At 40.3% G+C, this 16,143-nt stretch overlaps 1 protein-coding gene across 10 annotated transcripts in view; it reads right to left on the bottom strand.

The window, feature by feature from the left end:
* LOC127622859 (nuclear receptor corepressor 1-like) overlaps positions 1 to 16,143 on the bottom strand; it is a 135,123-nt gene that overhangs the window by 93,823 nt on the left and 25,157 nt on the right. For all 10 annotated transcript variants that reach the window (XM_052096990.1, XM_052096983.1, XM_052097008.1 and 7 more), the window contains exons 3-8: positions 9,475 to 9,566; positions 8,054 to 8,255; positions 7,659 to 7,838; positions 6,660 to 6,773; positions 3,550 to 3,606; positions 3,349 to 3,401 (exon numbers count right to left, since the gene is read on the bottom strand). In XM_052096990.1, coding sequence (XP_051952950.1) covers positions 3,349 to 3,401; positions 3,550 to 3,606; positions 6,660 to 6,773; positions 7,659 to 7,838; positions 8,054 to 8,255; positions 9,475 to 9,566 — 698 coding nt within the window. The remainder of the gene's footprint in view (positions 1 to 3,348; positions 3,402 to 3,549; positions 3,607 to 6,659; positions 6,774 to 7,658; positions 7,839 to 8,053; positions 8,256 to 9,474; positions 9,567 to 16,143) is intronic.

Here is a 16,143-nt window from a genome sequence, read left to right as displayed (position 1 = left end):
TTAAATCAAGGGGGAACCTCATTCCACCCACACTAGGGCTTGCAAGATAACTAATTTTCACAACCAAGTCATCAATCACCAAGTCGTCCAGTTGCAGTGTCAGAGTTGACCTTATGTAAATGACTCACCACACGCCATGCAACATCAGCTGTCTGAAAGCCACTGGAGAATGCAGCTGAGTTGATGCATGTGAGAAACAACAGCTTGCATATATACAATATGCAAGATTCAGGCTGCTTATTTTGAATGGTGAACCACCGAATGGTACAAATAAAAATAGCGAATGGTGTCTCACTCGCTTACAGCTTTTGTCAGCCTATGGACTCCGGTTATGTTTGCATAACCGGAGTTTACATTCCCCCCAGCGCTAACACTAAGGAAGCGCTCTGTGAACTGTATGGGGCTATGAGCGAACTGCAGAACGCTCACCCCGACGGACTGTTTATTGTCGCCGGAGATTTCAACCATGCAAATCTCAAGACAGTGCTCCCTAAATTCCATCAGTATGTGGACTTTGCAACGAGAGGGCTAACGGCTTGATCTTGTTTACACAAACATCCCAGGCGCTGCCGGGCGGAGCCCCGCCCCACCTCGCTACTCAGACCACATCTCTGTTATGTTAATTCCAGCATACAGACCGCTAGTCAGGCGCACAAAACCGCTTCAGAAGCAGGTGAAAACCTGGCCAGCAGGAGCCATCTCTGCTCTTCAGGACTGTTTTGAGTGTACTGACTGGCACATGTTCAGGGAGGCAGCAACATATGGCGATTCTACCAACTTGGAGGAATACACAGCATCAGTGACCAGCTACATCAGCAAGTGCATTGATGATGTCACTTTCTCCAAGACCATCACCACACGCTCCAACCAGAAGCCGTGGATGACTGCGGAGGTGTGCACGCTGCTGAGGTCCCGAGACTCCGCCTTCAGAGCAGGCGATAAGGCAGCCCTAAGAACAGCTAGGGCCAAACTGTCACGGGCAATCAGAGAGGCAAAGCGCGCATGCGCCCAGAGAATCCACAGTCACTTCCAGGACAGCGGTGACACGCGGCGCATGTGGCAGGGCATCCAGGCCATCACCAACTACAGGACAACATCAGTTGCCTGTGACAAAGATGCCTCCCTTCCAGATGCGCTGAACGACTTCTACGCTCGGTTTGAAGTGCAGAACGACGTGATGGCGAGGAAGTCCACCCTCCTCCCAACGACCAGGTGCTCTGTCTTACCACGGCAGATGTGAGGAAAACTCTACGTAGAGTCAACCCACGGAAGGCTGCTGGACCAGACAACATTCCTGGCAGAGTGCTCAGAGGATGTGCAGACCAGCTAGCAGATGTTCTTACCGACATCTTCAACATCTCTCTGAGCAGCGCCGTTGTTCCAACGTGCTTCAAGGCCACCACCATCATCCCCATGCCAAAGAAGTCTTCAGTGTCCTGCCTCAACGACTACCGTCCCGTCGCACTTACACCCATCATCATGAAGTGCTTCGAGAGGCTCGTCATGAGGCAGATTAAGACCCAGCTGCCCCCTCACTAGACCCACTGCAGTTTGCGTGATCGTTCAAACCGTTCAACGGACGATGCCATCACCACAACCCTCCATCTGGCCCTCACCCACCTAGACAATAAGGACTCATACGTTCGAATGCTGTTCATAGATTTCAGCTCAGCATTCAACACAATCATTCCCCAGCACCTGATTGGAAAGCTGAACCTGCTGGGCCTGGACACCTCCCTCTGCAACTGGATCCTGGACTTCCTGACTGGGAGACCTCAGTCAGTCCGGATCGGGAACAGCATCTCCACCACCACCACACTGAGCACTGGGGCCCCCAGGGCTGTGTGCTCAGTCCACTGCTGTTCACTCTGCTGACTCACGACTGTGCAGCAATGCACAGCTCGAATCACATCATCAAGTTCGCCGATGACACGACCGTGGTGGGTCTCATCAGCAAGAACAACGAGTCAGCATACAGAGAGGAGGTGCAGCGGCTGACGAACTGGTGTAGAGCCAACAACCTGTCCCTGAATGTCGACAAAACAAAAGAGATGGTTGTTGACTTTAGGAGAGCACAAGGTGAACACACTCCGCTGAACATCGACGGCTCCTCTGTGGAGATCGTCAAGAGCACCAAATTCCTTGGTGTTCACCTGGCGGAGAACCTCACCTGGTCCCTCAACACCAGCTCTATCACCAAGAAAGCCCAGCAGCGTCTCTACTTTCTTCGAAGGCTGAGGAAAGCACATCTCCCAACCCCCATCCTCACTACATTCTATAGAGGGACTATTGAGAGCATCCTGAGCAGCTGCATCACTGCCTGGTTTGGGACTTGCACCGTTTCGGACCGCAAAGCCCTGCAGAGGATAGTGAGGACAGCTGAGAAGATCATTGGGGTCTCTCTTCCCTCCATCAAAGACATTTTCAAAAAACACTGTATCCATAGAAGCAACCAGCATTGTGGACTGACCCCACACACCCCTCACACAAACTCTTTACCCTCCTCCCGTCTGGCAAGAGGTACCGAAGCATTCGGGCCCTCACGGCCAGACTGTGTAACAGCTTCTTCCCCAAGCCATCAGGCTTCTCAATACTCAGAGACTGGTTTGACACACACGTGTCCTGAGTTGCACTTTAATAACTGTCACTTTATAACTGTCTGCTACCTCAATAACTGCTATGTGCATAGAACACTATCTCATAGTATGTTATGTTTACATCTTTAGAAACTGTCATCTTTTTGCACTACTGAGTACTGGTCGGCGCTGCACTGTCTATTGTCCTGTTCATTGTCAGTAATTTGTTGTACTGTCCTGTACTTTTTGCACATGTTTGCACGTGCACTTTATATAGATATATATAGGTTTTTTATATAGGTATTTTATTTCGTTGTGTAGTCTCATGTGGTCCTATGTTGGTCCTTTGTTGTTTTTATGTAGCACCATGGTCCTGGAGGAACGTTGTCTCGTTTTGCTGTGTACTGTACTAACTGTATATGGTTGAAACGACAATAAAAACCACTTGACTTGACTTGACTTGGATGACAGTTGGTTTGTTTTAGGGTTTTCAGAGTGGTTCACAATAATTTTGGCTTCCATGGGAAAATTCCAAATAAATTCAGACCATTTTAAGATGTCCGCTGTGTGGCCTGATTATATCTTCCTTTGCGAAGGCTAAGCTTTACTCGTTATAATAGAAAGATACTGATAACACACTAAAATCAAGGGAACTGCGCAACCAAAATAACCAACAAGTTGACAAAGGTCCAAATCATTGAATAGTGATATAACTAATCAATTAGAAAGACCACACATCTGACCAGTCTTCTTGAACTCAAAATATACTTACGTCTTAATGTTGTCATGGTAGATTTTAGTATCAGAGGGCTGGTTATAGAGAGGCTGCAGAGAGACAGAAGGGTTGCAGGTTAGCTAGTTACACAAACACACACACACACACACACACACACACACACACACACACACACACACACACACACACACACACACACACAAACATGCATAAGAAAGCAATTTGTACAGTACTCACCAGTTCCAATTTAGGCCCCAACCCTTCCAGTATCTTATGGGCTTCTTCTGCCTTTTTCTGTGAAACAACAGAAAGACAACGTTGGCAAAAGAGTCTGATATATGTCCTTGTCGTTAGACAGATAGACTTCTGACACACTACACTAAATGAGCAAACTGTACTATCAGTTGCTGACTGTAGCATTGAGAGTGAGAGACATTTGAGAAGGTGTGTGGGTGTGTGGGTGTGTGTGTGGTGTCTCAGCAGCTAATTTTACAAATTGTTTAAGCCAGAGGTTTCTCAAAGTATGGGGCAGGCAAAGATACCCCATTCATTTTAACATATTCCAAAAACTTGACAAAGCAATACACGTGTGAGCATTTATTTTCCTCCGTCTTTTTCTACTTCAGCATTGTTTATACTTTTGCGAACGGTTATCCCATTAATATAGACATGCATAGAAATATACACAATAGGCACTGATTAGAAGGCATAGGCTATTTCCACAGTGTAAATAGTAACAAAAAAATAAAAAAAAGGTCTTAGAGGCATTTAAGGCACCAGTGCATATAGTGTCAGGTAGTAGGGCTGCGCAATTAATCGAAAACTAATCGCAATTACGAACGTAATCGGGAAAACGGACGATTACAGCATTCAATTAAAGTCTGCTCCTGTTGCAACAATGGTTTATATTTACAACATGTTTTTGCAGCGGTTGAGTATTCTAACCAATCACTAACATGTCCGTTGAGCAATGAAAAGGCAATGGCCAATCAGAGCCAGTTAGATTAGTCATCCGTCCTTTCTGTAAAGACAACTGATCCTAATGCACAAGTTTTAAACCGTCTGAATACTCAGATGCTTGCTTTATGTTCTAGCTCTCTTCGCGTGACACTTGAAAATAAGCTGTAGAACAAGAGCAAAAAGACCTTTGGATTCATTGCATATTGCAACCCTCGCTTGGAACGTAGATGTTAAATACACTGAAAATGAGCAACACGACAAAACTAAAGCGATCCCGTTCTACAAGGCACAGATGCGGTTCAAATAATTGATTTCTTATGCTGATTAGACAGCTTTGTTTTTAATGAGAGCATTCGCAAGAGTGCAGAACATTGTGCTGAGTGTCACTGTACTTGCGTCGTAATGCAGATCTCAAAAAGAGTGTCACGTTGCTCAATTTCTGTGAACAATTTATTAAAAATTTATTTACAGGTTTGTTTTGTCATGTTAATAAATAGGCCAATGTGAATTAGATTTTTGCACAAAATAGCAATAAAATAATTCAGCTTAACTGTTTTAAGTGTGTTTTGGAGGTGTAGCCAACATAAAGAATATGGCATGAATAGCATATTTCAGGAATCACCATCATTATTGCGTCTGCTCTAATAAGACCCATTTGCCACACAGATTGGTATATTTAACATTTTCACGAATCGCATGCACTCCGATAGCAAATTACTGTTTTTAATTTTCAAAGTGCAACCACTGGTGCCAAAAATTATCTAACAATGATCTTAAATGAACAAGATCGCCATTGAAGATCTAACAGGATTAATGGTCCCCTGTCCCGCCACTAAAGGGCTTACTGAACAGAGTAACTTGGTAAATTTAAATAAGCTGTTAATAAGTTTGAATATTGAATATGCTTTATTTACTGTACGTGAACATTATTACAAGATAAAATACAATACAATATAATGCTTAAAAGAAACTGGAGCGCAGCTCATATCCATCATATATGTGGGCTTGAAATCTACTACTCTGAAGAACTACACGGTTGCTTAATTTGTGACGTCATGGTAATTTAATATTTTAAATCAACATTAATAATTGCAATTACAATATCAAGGGCAATAATCGACAATAATGATTTTTGCTATAATTGCGCAGCCCTAGCAGATCGGTTACTATTTGCACCCCTAATAAAATACAGTATAGTGGCATCACTACAGCATGTTTATTGTGTTTATTAAAAGTTCCACAGACACTCTACACCAAGCCCTTCCCCTAAACCAAACCTTCCCTTACAAAAATTAACCATGATTTTACTACAGTAACCATAGTATAACTGTGGTATTTTGTAGTTAAAATTATAGTTACCACAAGATTTAACATGGTTTCTATATTAACACCATATTACTGTAGTATCACCATGATTAACTGCATTGAAATTATTGCTTCTGCCAAAAAACATGGTTACAACAATATTATGTTGTAAAACCATGATTAAATTTACCAGGATGAAACCACTCTCTCAACTACCCGACCTTCACTGTGACCAAATCACTTTGTGAAATCAACCTTCATATACATTTTTAAAAAGGAAATATTAAGTCATACATTACAATAGTCCTCAATACAATAGTTTTGTGACTAGCAAGGGATGAGTTTACTAAGTAAATATATAGTCTGAACGTGCAGCGTACTTCAGTGAATAAGCATTGCTCTGTTGTTCGCGTGCGCGCACGCACGCACGCACGCACATGAGCCCTGCACATCTCTGTATGTTGCCCCGTCTCAATCTGACTTATCGCATTTACATATTCTTCAAAATGCTAGAGCTAGATTTTTAACAGTGTTGAAAAATAGGTATCATATTTCCAATGTACTGGTTACCTATTAATTGCAGTACTGATTTAAACATTCTTCTCTATGTTCACAAGTGCTTTTTCGATCTTGCACCTCAATACGCTAGAGACCTTCTCCACCTACTCTCCTCCCCAAAAGGCTCAATCCTGTCATCAACTTCTTTTGTATATCCCCTGTTTTAAGTCGAATTGTGATTGGGCCTTTTTAAACTTTGGAACAGTGTCCCCTTTCTCGTGAGGTCCACTCCTTCTCAAGCCATTTTTAAGTCTTACCTTAAATCTTATCTTTACTATTTAGCTTTTATACAGTTTGAAATTAAACCGTATTTTTTCTGTCAGTGTTTTATTTTGATTTACACATTGTTTTTATATTTGTCCTTATTATTATACTTTAATGATTGTAAAACACTTGAATCAACTTCTGTTTTGTTATTTTAAATGTGCTTTATAAATAAAATTTGACGAATTTTCCGGGTTGGAATTTTGTAGAAAGGACTGCTTTATGAAAGATTTGTGTTCATGTATAAATTGTGCATGTACCCGGTTCTCGTCGTAAATAATCTGAACGATGCTGCGATGTTTGTGTTCAACCGGAGGTGGAGTCACAGGCTTTTCCGGCTCTAATGGCTTTGCCGCTTCCTCCTCCAGTTGTTGCTAAGAGACAAAATGATAATGCAAATTAAACTTGAAGCCTAAACAAGTATGCATACACAAAATATATAATTTTTTATTATTATTCTACTGTGCTGTTGCCCACCAGGTGAATGGTAAGAAAACTAATAGCACAACATATTAGTAGCTCAAATGGTCTGGGACAAGATAAATACGTGCAGCAGTGAGGTCTAATATTACACATCCTCAACATAATTTCTCATGTGAATTTACTCTCTAAAAATCATAATGCTCTCTTTAAATGCTGCTGATTTTTCGAATGAAAAACAGGTTAAAAGATCAAAAGATCCAAAAGATGACAGAAAGTACATTTTACCAGCAGGTTAGTATCATGCCAATCAGATATTTTAGAAAACAGAGATTGCAGCCGGAGAGAGGAATTTGTGCATGTACTCTTGCAGCTTTTGGGATTATCATGATGCATTCCTGAAGGATTTGGCATGGCCTTCAAATAAAGCAAGAAAAGCTGGCACAGGCAAGGGAGTCGAGACAAGCCTCTTCTCAGGAGGGCACATTTCCCACAAGGCTTAGTAATGAAGAAAAGATCTGATTGGACAAAAACCCAATCTGCTGTTAGAGCTAGTGTAAGGAAGCTATACTGTGACATTGGGTTGAACCCTAGCATGTACAGAGTGAGAGAAATAGGTTTTCCAATAAACAGGGATATATACAAACAAATATTGCCATAAGGTCACACAAGAGCCTGTTAAAAAAGGTCAAAACGACAATAAGCTCTTTATTTACGAAATACAAACAATAGCAGAGAACTGAAATGCAGAATGCTTGAGCTTTTAAACCCTTTAAGTACATTTTCTAGCTCTGTTTTTCTCATATGCTAGTGTTTATTTTTTTTTTAAGGCTACACACCTGTTTCTTTTTTAGTTTGAAAATCTGCTGCTCAACTTTGGCGATCTCACGATCGACCCGGTCCATGCTCTGAATCAACTCCTCCTTGGAGAGTTTGGAGGGTGATGCGTCTGGATCCTCGCCCACCTGAGCAACTCCACCAGGAGATGAGGCCTCCACCTTCACACCAAACTGGGTTTCCTGCTCCAGAGACAGCGAAAGTACAGGAGAGATAATGTGTAATGAGATTTGTAAACAACTAGATCCAAAATTGCGACCCAAAAATTAAAACATAACATCCATAACAGGCAACAATCTGATCTGTTTGTTTCATGTAATGTAGTGATGCTTGAACTTTTCTTACAGGTATTCATTTTATGCAAGTATGTGTGTTTGCAAGTGTGCGTGTTTACCACCTTCTTGATCTCTCCGGTGGCCCTGATGCCATCCTGTATGGTGTGATGAGGGGGCAGCACAACACCAGGTGGTTGAGATCGTGAAAAGTGTGTTTCAGATACGTTCTCGATGCGGGGACGCTTGGCCTCCAGAGACTCATGCTCCTGATGACCTGTGATAGCATGAAACTGCTGCTCATAGCCGAGCCTGCGCTCTGGTGGCCTGCATGAGACCAAAGACATGTTAATTACACTACAATTTTTAGATATCAAATGCATCAGTAAAGAACATTAAGGCTAAATTCACATTAATCCATATACATTTGAAATCAGCATTTTTGTAACGCTGTCCACACTGCCGTTTTCAGGCATTTTTCAAAAGTTTCTCATCCAAATAAAAACATGAAAATTCTTAAATCCCCTTACTGCACATGCGAAAAATCATCGATCCATGTATGACCTGAAAAGCAATTGTCCTCATGGTCCATCATTGAACAGCAATTCCGAGTAAACTTACCCTCACCTTTGAAGGAATCCAATGTGAAGGTTGTACAAAGTCACATTTATCTTTTACAATGCTCTCAAAGTGAATAACAGGCACAACAATGCCTATTCGACATGGGCCACCATCTTGATTGTTTGAGTTGAATGAATCAATGGATCTGCATCACATGACGCATGACAAATATGTAATCGTTTTCAGATATTTCCGTTTCCCCTTCCCACACTACAATGGCATTTTCAATTTATCCACATGGGAGAGAGTTTTCTTAGTGTGGACGTGAGGTAAAAATGAAGAGAAAAGGTGCATTTTTTTATACGATAAAGTATTAGTGTGGACGTGGCCTAAAACTTCAACTTCAGCGTGGCCTAAAACAACAACATGAAACAGAATTAACAAATAATTGAATTAATGTAATGTGACATTTCAGAGTGAAAAAAGATTTCTTGAAATACATTATTTCTTGGAAGCAGGAAATAATGTATGAAGACACTTGATTTTATCCATCAGGATATGATTAGATCAAATGGTTGTTAAACATTTTAGGCTGTGGTATTATTGATTAATAATTTTTCAATTATTGGACAAAGCGGTACCACCCATAATGTCACCATAACAAATTGCAAAATGAGATAGGAGGCCCCATTTTTGCACATTTGTGTATAGTTGTTAATGAAGTTGTAAACCAAAAATCAAATGTGTTTTCATTTGTTATCCTAATCATTCATTGCAGTAAATTTCAGAGTACTCTCCTATTTGTGTCCCTCCCTACCGCACACAAATCTATGGTAAAGTCAGTAGAACAGAACAGTTGTTTAAGATAATGTAATTTTTTTTAAGAATAAGAGGCAATTTGTTCTCATGTTGTCTTTAATATGGCAAAATAAGATGAGGAGCATAGAACAATGTCTAAAGGCAGAGATGAGAGGGGGTGCGTCACCTCTCAGCCCCAGGGTGGAATTCTGATAGTAGTGAGGGTCTGCGGCGCTGCTGGTCCTGCAGGGGGGTTCGGTAGTCTTGAACCATGTACTCCTAAACACAGACATGTACATCAGATAGGACACAAAGACCAAAACAAAAACACAAGGGCCCCATGGATGAGGGCTCACATGCTTTGAAGACATGGGAAATAAGAGTGAGTAAGGGTGAATATATGTGAGTGCGAAGGAGAGATGCACGAAAGAGAATGAAAATAGTCCTTCCTATAAAACCTATAGATTATGCACTATAACAGTAACACTGCTTACAGCAGTTATGAAAGATGTGCTTTGATTGTTCCGGCTAGTGCTTTTAAGTGGATGAATTTGGTGACAACTTCTTCATGAGAGTTTGAGTGCATTGAATGTCTACTGTTACTAATAGACTATTAGAACACTGTCAGCACAGCACACTAAATCCCTCTTAGAGAAGTTAAAAATTAAATTCTAAATTCATCCCATTTAAAGTCAAAGTGCTAAAACAATTAAAGCTAAATATACTGAAGAAAAAAAAACATTGGATAAACTATTCACTGTAATATTTGAATCATAGTTATGATTATAATAAATCAGTGGCTCTAATTATAGGTAATACGTATTAGTGACACTGCACAGCTCAAAAACTTGAGGCAGTGAACAGCAAATGATCAGTTATCTTGTCAAGCTTCCTTTGCAAAGAAATCCCAAATCAAATTCAGCTAATACACTTGCCCTTCATGGCTCAAATTCAGGAATCTGATGAAGGTAAAATAACTGACATCACCTCAAATTCTGATTCACATTTTACAGACCACCACTTTGATTTTAGACCTGTTCACCTTCACTTTGAGGAGGTTCCAAATGAGCATTTAAGCCATTTCAAATCCCTTAGTGAATGAACATCTCACCAAATTTTTTATTTTATAAAACCGGTACTGTTACAAGGCACTGGTTGGTACTGCTAAATAAATGGTGACGACAATGTCACAGTTGTCTAAGCTGGCTGTGGTACAGCAGCATTACTGCAAGATCTGCTGGTGTGAGGTCACCTCGCTGAAATAGACAGCCATCAGATATCCTCTAGAAGCGATTCACTCATTAGAACCATCTGAGCTAGATATGCTTATAAAATGCAAACAGACCCAGAACAAACAAGGCAATGTCCATGGCTGCAAACAGGAAATATGTAAATAATTGAGTAATGTGAATAAAAGTGTGTGCAGAGGATATGAGCGAGAGAGAGTGATGCCACTAAATACCAAAAGAAGATGGAACTCCATTTACACCAGAAAAGAGATTACAAACCAGCAGAATACCTGAGCTGTGTGAAAGAACAAAGTGAGAAAGACATTACGCAAATACAGACTGAGTGATCACTGTCTGGCTATAGAGAGGAGGACGGCACAGACAGAGATGGCAGCCGCGAGAGCAGATACTGTGTTCAATGTGCTCTCAGAGGGAGGTGGAGACAGAAGTACACTTCCTGCTGCACTGTGATCACTATCACAACATCTGATCTGTCTACTTTACACAATTACAACAAATAGCACCAAATTTTATGGCATAACCAAAACCTGAAAAATTAAAACATATTTTGGGAGAAAACTACAGCTTGATCACAACAGCAGCAAAATATGTAGCAGCTTGGCAATACTGCACAAGTCATGCCAATAAAGCTAATTTGAATTGGAGAGAGAGAGAGAGAGAGCGAACATGCTGGGGTCTGTTTATTTCTGCTACTCTAGCTCTGGGGAATGTACTACAGTGATGACCAAATTTCTTTAAAACATTGAAGTCCTTTAATCTCAGACAGAGGGGATGTTTAGGAGTTAAGAAAATGGAAAACATGCCATAAGGGGCATTCACTCATTTGGCAATTTCAGCAACAAAGCGAGTGGAAGTCTTTCATTTGCAATGAGAGTTGGTTGTTTCTGACAACATGAGAGACAGCCGACCACTGGCGATGTGATGTGGAGGTGTCCAGCGATAAGACAAACTAAGAAAAGTTTAACTTTATGAAACTGAGCAGCGATGTGTGCTAAACAATAGGTATTAGAGCACACATGATCAGTCTCTCGTAAGATACTAAAGTAGAGTACAGGCAAGTTACTGTATATAATGATACTGAGAGCATTTTCATAGTTCTATATGAGTTATCTCTGCATGTGGACTGAGACATGTAATAAATGATAGGAATAAAGGAATTGTCTGCATTTTAAAGGAGTAGGAATGCCCACTATGACCAACAGCTTTAAGCGTGAATGCCCCATGACACAGCACTAGTAGTACAGAGATAAAAATGTAAGTAGGTTAGGTCTGAGAGTCTGACTGTTGAGAGAGGGGAGGTAAATCTTTCTCTCTCTTACCATCTGCTTTTTTTTGCCTCTCCACGCATGTAACACCAATATTGGTTCAGAATCTGTGCTCCACACATAAAGCTAGCAGGTTTAAGGGACAGTTTACCCAAAAATTAAAATTCTCATCATTAACTCAACCTCATACATCCCAGATGTGTATGACATTTTTTTCTTCTGCCCAACACAAATTAAGCTTTTTAAAAGAATATCTCAGCTCTATACAGTGCACCTGTAAAGTATTCACGGAGCTTCCATAGCCACTACTTTGTTGGTTTTATGATATTTCTGTTAAGGGAAGTGAAAAATTAGCACAGTAATCTAAATAGCAGACTAGCATCTACAAGTTTGTTTACTCATGGCGGGTGCCAGCTAATTGCATTTCTCATTGCTTTGTGCGTCATATGTGTTTGATCAATAACAGGTTGCAGCATCGCCCACAGTCCCTCTTCTGGGGTAGAAGTACTTACCCTGAAGTAGGACCCTTTCCCACTGCAGGTACTAAAGCCCTTTTTAGGTACTTTCCCCCAGGACTAGAACTTTTCATCGCTTTCGCACCTAAGGTACTATAGTTTCTTGGAGCCATTTTTGGCTCCTACTCTGGAGTAGGTAATTTAGGGGCAGATATGAAATGTTGGAGACTGTGGGAGGTGCTGCACCTTGTGATTGTTAAAAAAAAAAAACCTAAGAGCAAAAGACATTGAGAAAGGAGGAGTTCGCAATCTCCATTTGTGAACAACTAGCTGCTGGCATGCTACTCAGAGGATTTTACAATTCCCTTAACAGAAATAAAAGAAAACCAACAAAGTATCCAAAGAGGATATCCTGTTTCACGTCTGTGTGTGTCCTCAACTGAATACATGCTTTGAGCTTTCATCGCATCTGCACTGTTAGTACTGTGTGACTGTACAGAATATAAAGTGATTTCTGGATTACTACATCTAATTTTTCCTGGGATGACAGATATAAATAATCAGTGGGTAATTGAACTATTATACACTCAACCATCATGAAATCTAGTTTACATGAAAGAAGTATTGTGTGCATGTTACAATGGATGAGTTTTTTATTACAGTAATTTATGTTGAGTCATAAAAGCATTTATTGTAAAAGATGTGTAGATAAAAAGGTTTATAGTACTGTCTAAATGCTGTCCACTAAAATCAGCACATGCTGCCAGATAGTCTGACCACTCGTCTCATCTCTCACGGCTGCAGCACACACAGCACTTGCATCCAGTTTAAACTGTAACCTGAAGACAGAAAACGGGAAAATGCTGCCTTCAGGGAACTGTATAAGGAGGTAGGATGAAATAAGTTTTTAAACCGTTCAGTTTAAACTGTTTAAACTGCTCAGTTTCCTTTAGAGTTCCATTCATCCAAAAACGCTGTTGTATAAACCATTAACTGATTAGGCAGCAGCCTACATTTTCAGATATAGCCAAAGCTCATGTAAAACAGCCCTAAACCTTTAGGCCCTTTCCAACTGCATGGACTAAAGCCCATTTTAGGTACTTTTATCTAGAACTAGTTCTTTTCATCATTTTCGCTCATATGGAACTGTAGTTCTTTTTAGCCATTTAGAGGGACTTTACAGGGACATTTTAACTCCAATTGTGTCCATTCTCCCTGAGCCTTAAGGGGGTCGCACACCGAATGAGAAGCGCAGCGCAGCGTCGCGCCACGTCTAGAACAACTCACAGGTATCGCACACCGGACACGCACATTCTATTCACGCGAGCTCAATTTTGAATCAACTCCTGGTAGAAGTCTAGAAGAGCTGCACGATGGGTGAGTTTTAACTTGATGTATTATTTATTTTTTATGTTAACTGAATAATAGCTGATGTTTGAACGTTAATCAAGTAAAAGTGTCTATCACGTTGTTAAGTCTGTTATTTTGTTGTAACGTTATCCGTTGTATTTCCAATATGACATTATTCAAGCTGTTAAATTAGGAATGTTAAACTAAATATATATTGCAGCACAGGGTGAATTCAGTATGTACATTAATGACGATTTGAGACAAATAAATGTAAATTTAATATACAACTATGTAAATGACGCTCTGTGGCGCGGCAGGGTTTTGAACAAGGTCCTGAGCCGTAGCTGGGCGCCGTGGACAGACGCCGAATGGCGCCGCCGGTGTGTACACTCATAGAGAATAACGTGTTCGAATTTTAAAGACATGGCGCTGCACGACGCGGCGCTTCTCGTTCGGTGTGCGACCCCCTTTAGTGTACAATGGGCCTAAAGGAACCCCTTAAGGAAATATATATATATATATATTTATTTCTTTTTTTTCTTTCTGATTACAAAGTGTATCAAGCAAGAAAAAAAAAAAATACATTTCATTTTATTGAGTATTGATGAGGCAACATATTTTGTGTAAAAGGGGTTAGGGTTGAGTGGACCTAGAAGATATAGGGGCAATAATTATAGGACAAAACGTCAACTTACGCAAATACATTTATGACAGCAAGATGCTTATTTGTTTAGTAACAATATACAGTAAGATAATGCTTATTCAAAACAAACAAGTGTGCACGATGTGCTGTTAATTTAAATCACATTTGGCATTTCATAACATCTTAAGTATTCTATAAACAAACAAATCTCCATTGTGATTGGATCAGTCAATGTAAGCCCACTTGGAACATTCTTCATAACAAATCTATTTCCCCCACTTTATGAAATGGTCTTTATATGGGGGGCCTTTAGGTCTTGCAAAAAGGGGGATTTTTCTCTAAATACCTTTTACTTTTACTTATTGGAAAGTTAGTGAAAAACTTTTGATAATTTCAGGGATTCTCATTAGCTACATACAGTGCCTTGCAAAAGTATTCAGACCCCTGACCAATTCTCTCATATTACTGAATTACAAATGGTACACTGAAATTTCATTCTAATTTATATTTTATTTTAAAACACCGACACTCAAAATCAATTACTGTAAGGTGAATTGTTTTTGTTGGGAAATATGATTTATAGAAAAAAAACTGAAATAGCTTGCTTGTATAAGTATTCAACCCCCACACATTAATATTTGGTCAAGCCACCTTTTGCTGCAATAACTGCTTTAAGTATTTTGCGGTACATATGTACCAGCTTTGCACACAGTGACAAAATGATTTTGGCCCATTCTTCTCAGCAGATTTTCTCCAGGTTGTTCAGGTTGGTTGGGTGATGCTTGTGGTACAGATTCTCGATAGGATTGAGATCAGGACTTTGACTGGGCCACTGTAAGACATTTCACTTTTTGTCCTTGAGCCACTCCAAATGTTGCTTTGGCCTTGTGCTTGGGATCATTGTCCTGCTGAATGGTGAATTTCCTCACAAGCTTCAGTTGTTTAGCAGACTGAAGGAGGTTCTTTTGCAATATTTCCCTATATTTAGCTCTATCCATTCCGCTTCCTTCAATTCTAACAAGACACCCAGTCCCAGCTAATGAGAAGCATCCCCCACACACGATGCTGCCACCACTATACTTCACTGTAGGGATGGTGTGTCTTGTGGCATAGGAAGTGTTAGGTTTGCGCCACACATAGCACTTTGAGATTTGGCCAAAAAGCTCCATCTTGTTCTCATCTGACCACAAAACCTTCTCCCACATCGCAGCTGGGTCACTCACATGCTTTCTGGCAAACTCCAGATGTGCTTTCAGATGGTACTTTTTGAGAAACGGCTTCTTTCTTGCCACCCTCCCATACAGGCCAGCGATAAGCAGTGCTCTTGATGTGGTTGACTGGTGCACTATTAATTCACTCCCAGCCACTGAACTCTGTAGCTCCTTCAAAGTGATTGTTGGCCTCTCTGTGACTTCTCTCACAAGTCTCCTTTTTGTTAGAGCACGGAGTTTTGAGGGATGGCCTTTTCTTGTCAGTGCAAAGGAATAATAATTTATGAAATAATGACGACAAATCAGTAACCAAAAACATTTCACATTAAGTTTAATAGCACCTATGGGTTATCAGTTTGTCTTCAGTTTAACACCAAGCTTCATTTTATTATCTATCTTAATATAGAGAATATTTTATTTGCCTATACTTGATTTAAAGTTTTTTTTTATTTAAGCTTTTTAATAAGCCTTTCAGCAAAAATTAGGCAAATTGATATTACTGGGAAGAGTAAAATTAAATTAATATTAACAGTGTGCAGAAAGCTTATATATAGCCAGTTATGACAAAGGTCTTGATAAAAGGTGAAATTATTGGTATCGGGATCTGTATCAGCCGATCAGGTAACAAGTAGATAGGTTATTGGTATACGTTGTAAAATCCTGATTGGAGCATCCCTAACAG

This window comes from Xyrauchen texanus, chromosome 3, assembly GCF_025860055.1.
Source record: "Xyrauchen texanus isolate HMW12.3.18 chromosome 3, RBS_HiC_50CHRs, whole genome shotgun sequence".
In the NCBI taxonomy this organism is placed as follows: Eukaryota; Metazoa; Chordata; class Actinopteri; order Cypriniformes; family Catostomidae; genus Xyrauchen; species Xyrauchen texanus.
This window is presented reverse-complemented; position numbering and strand designations above follow the sequence as displayed.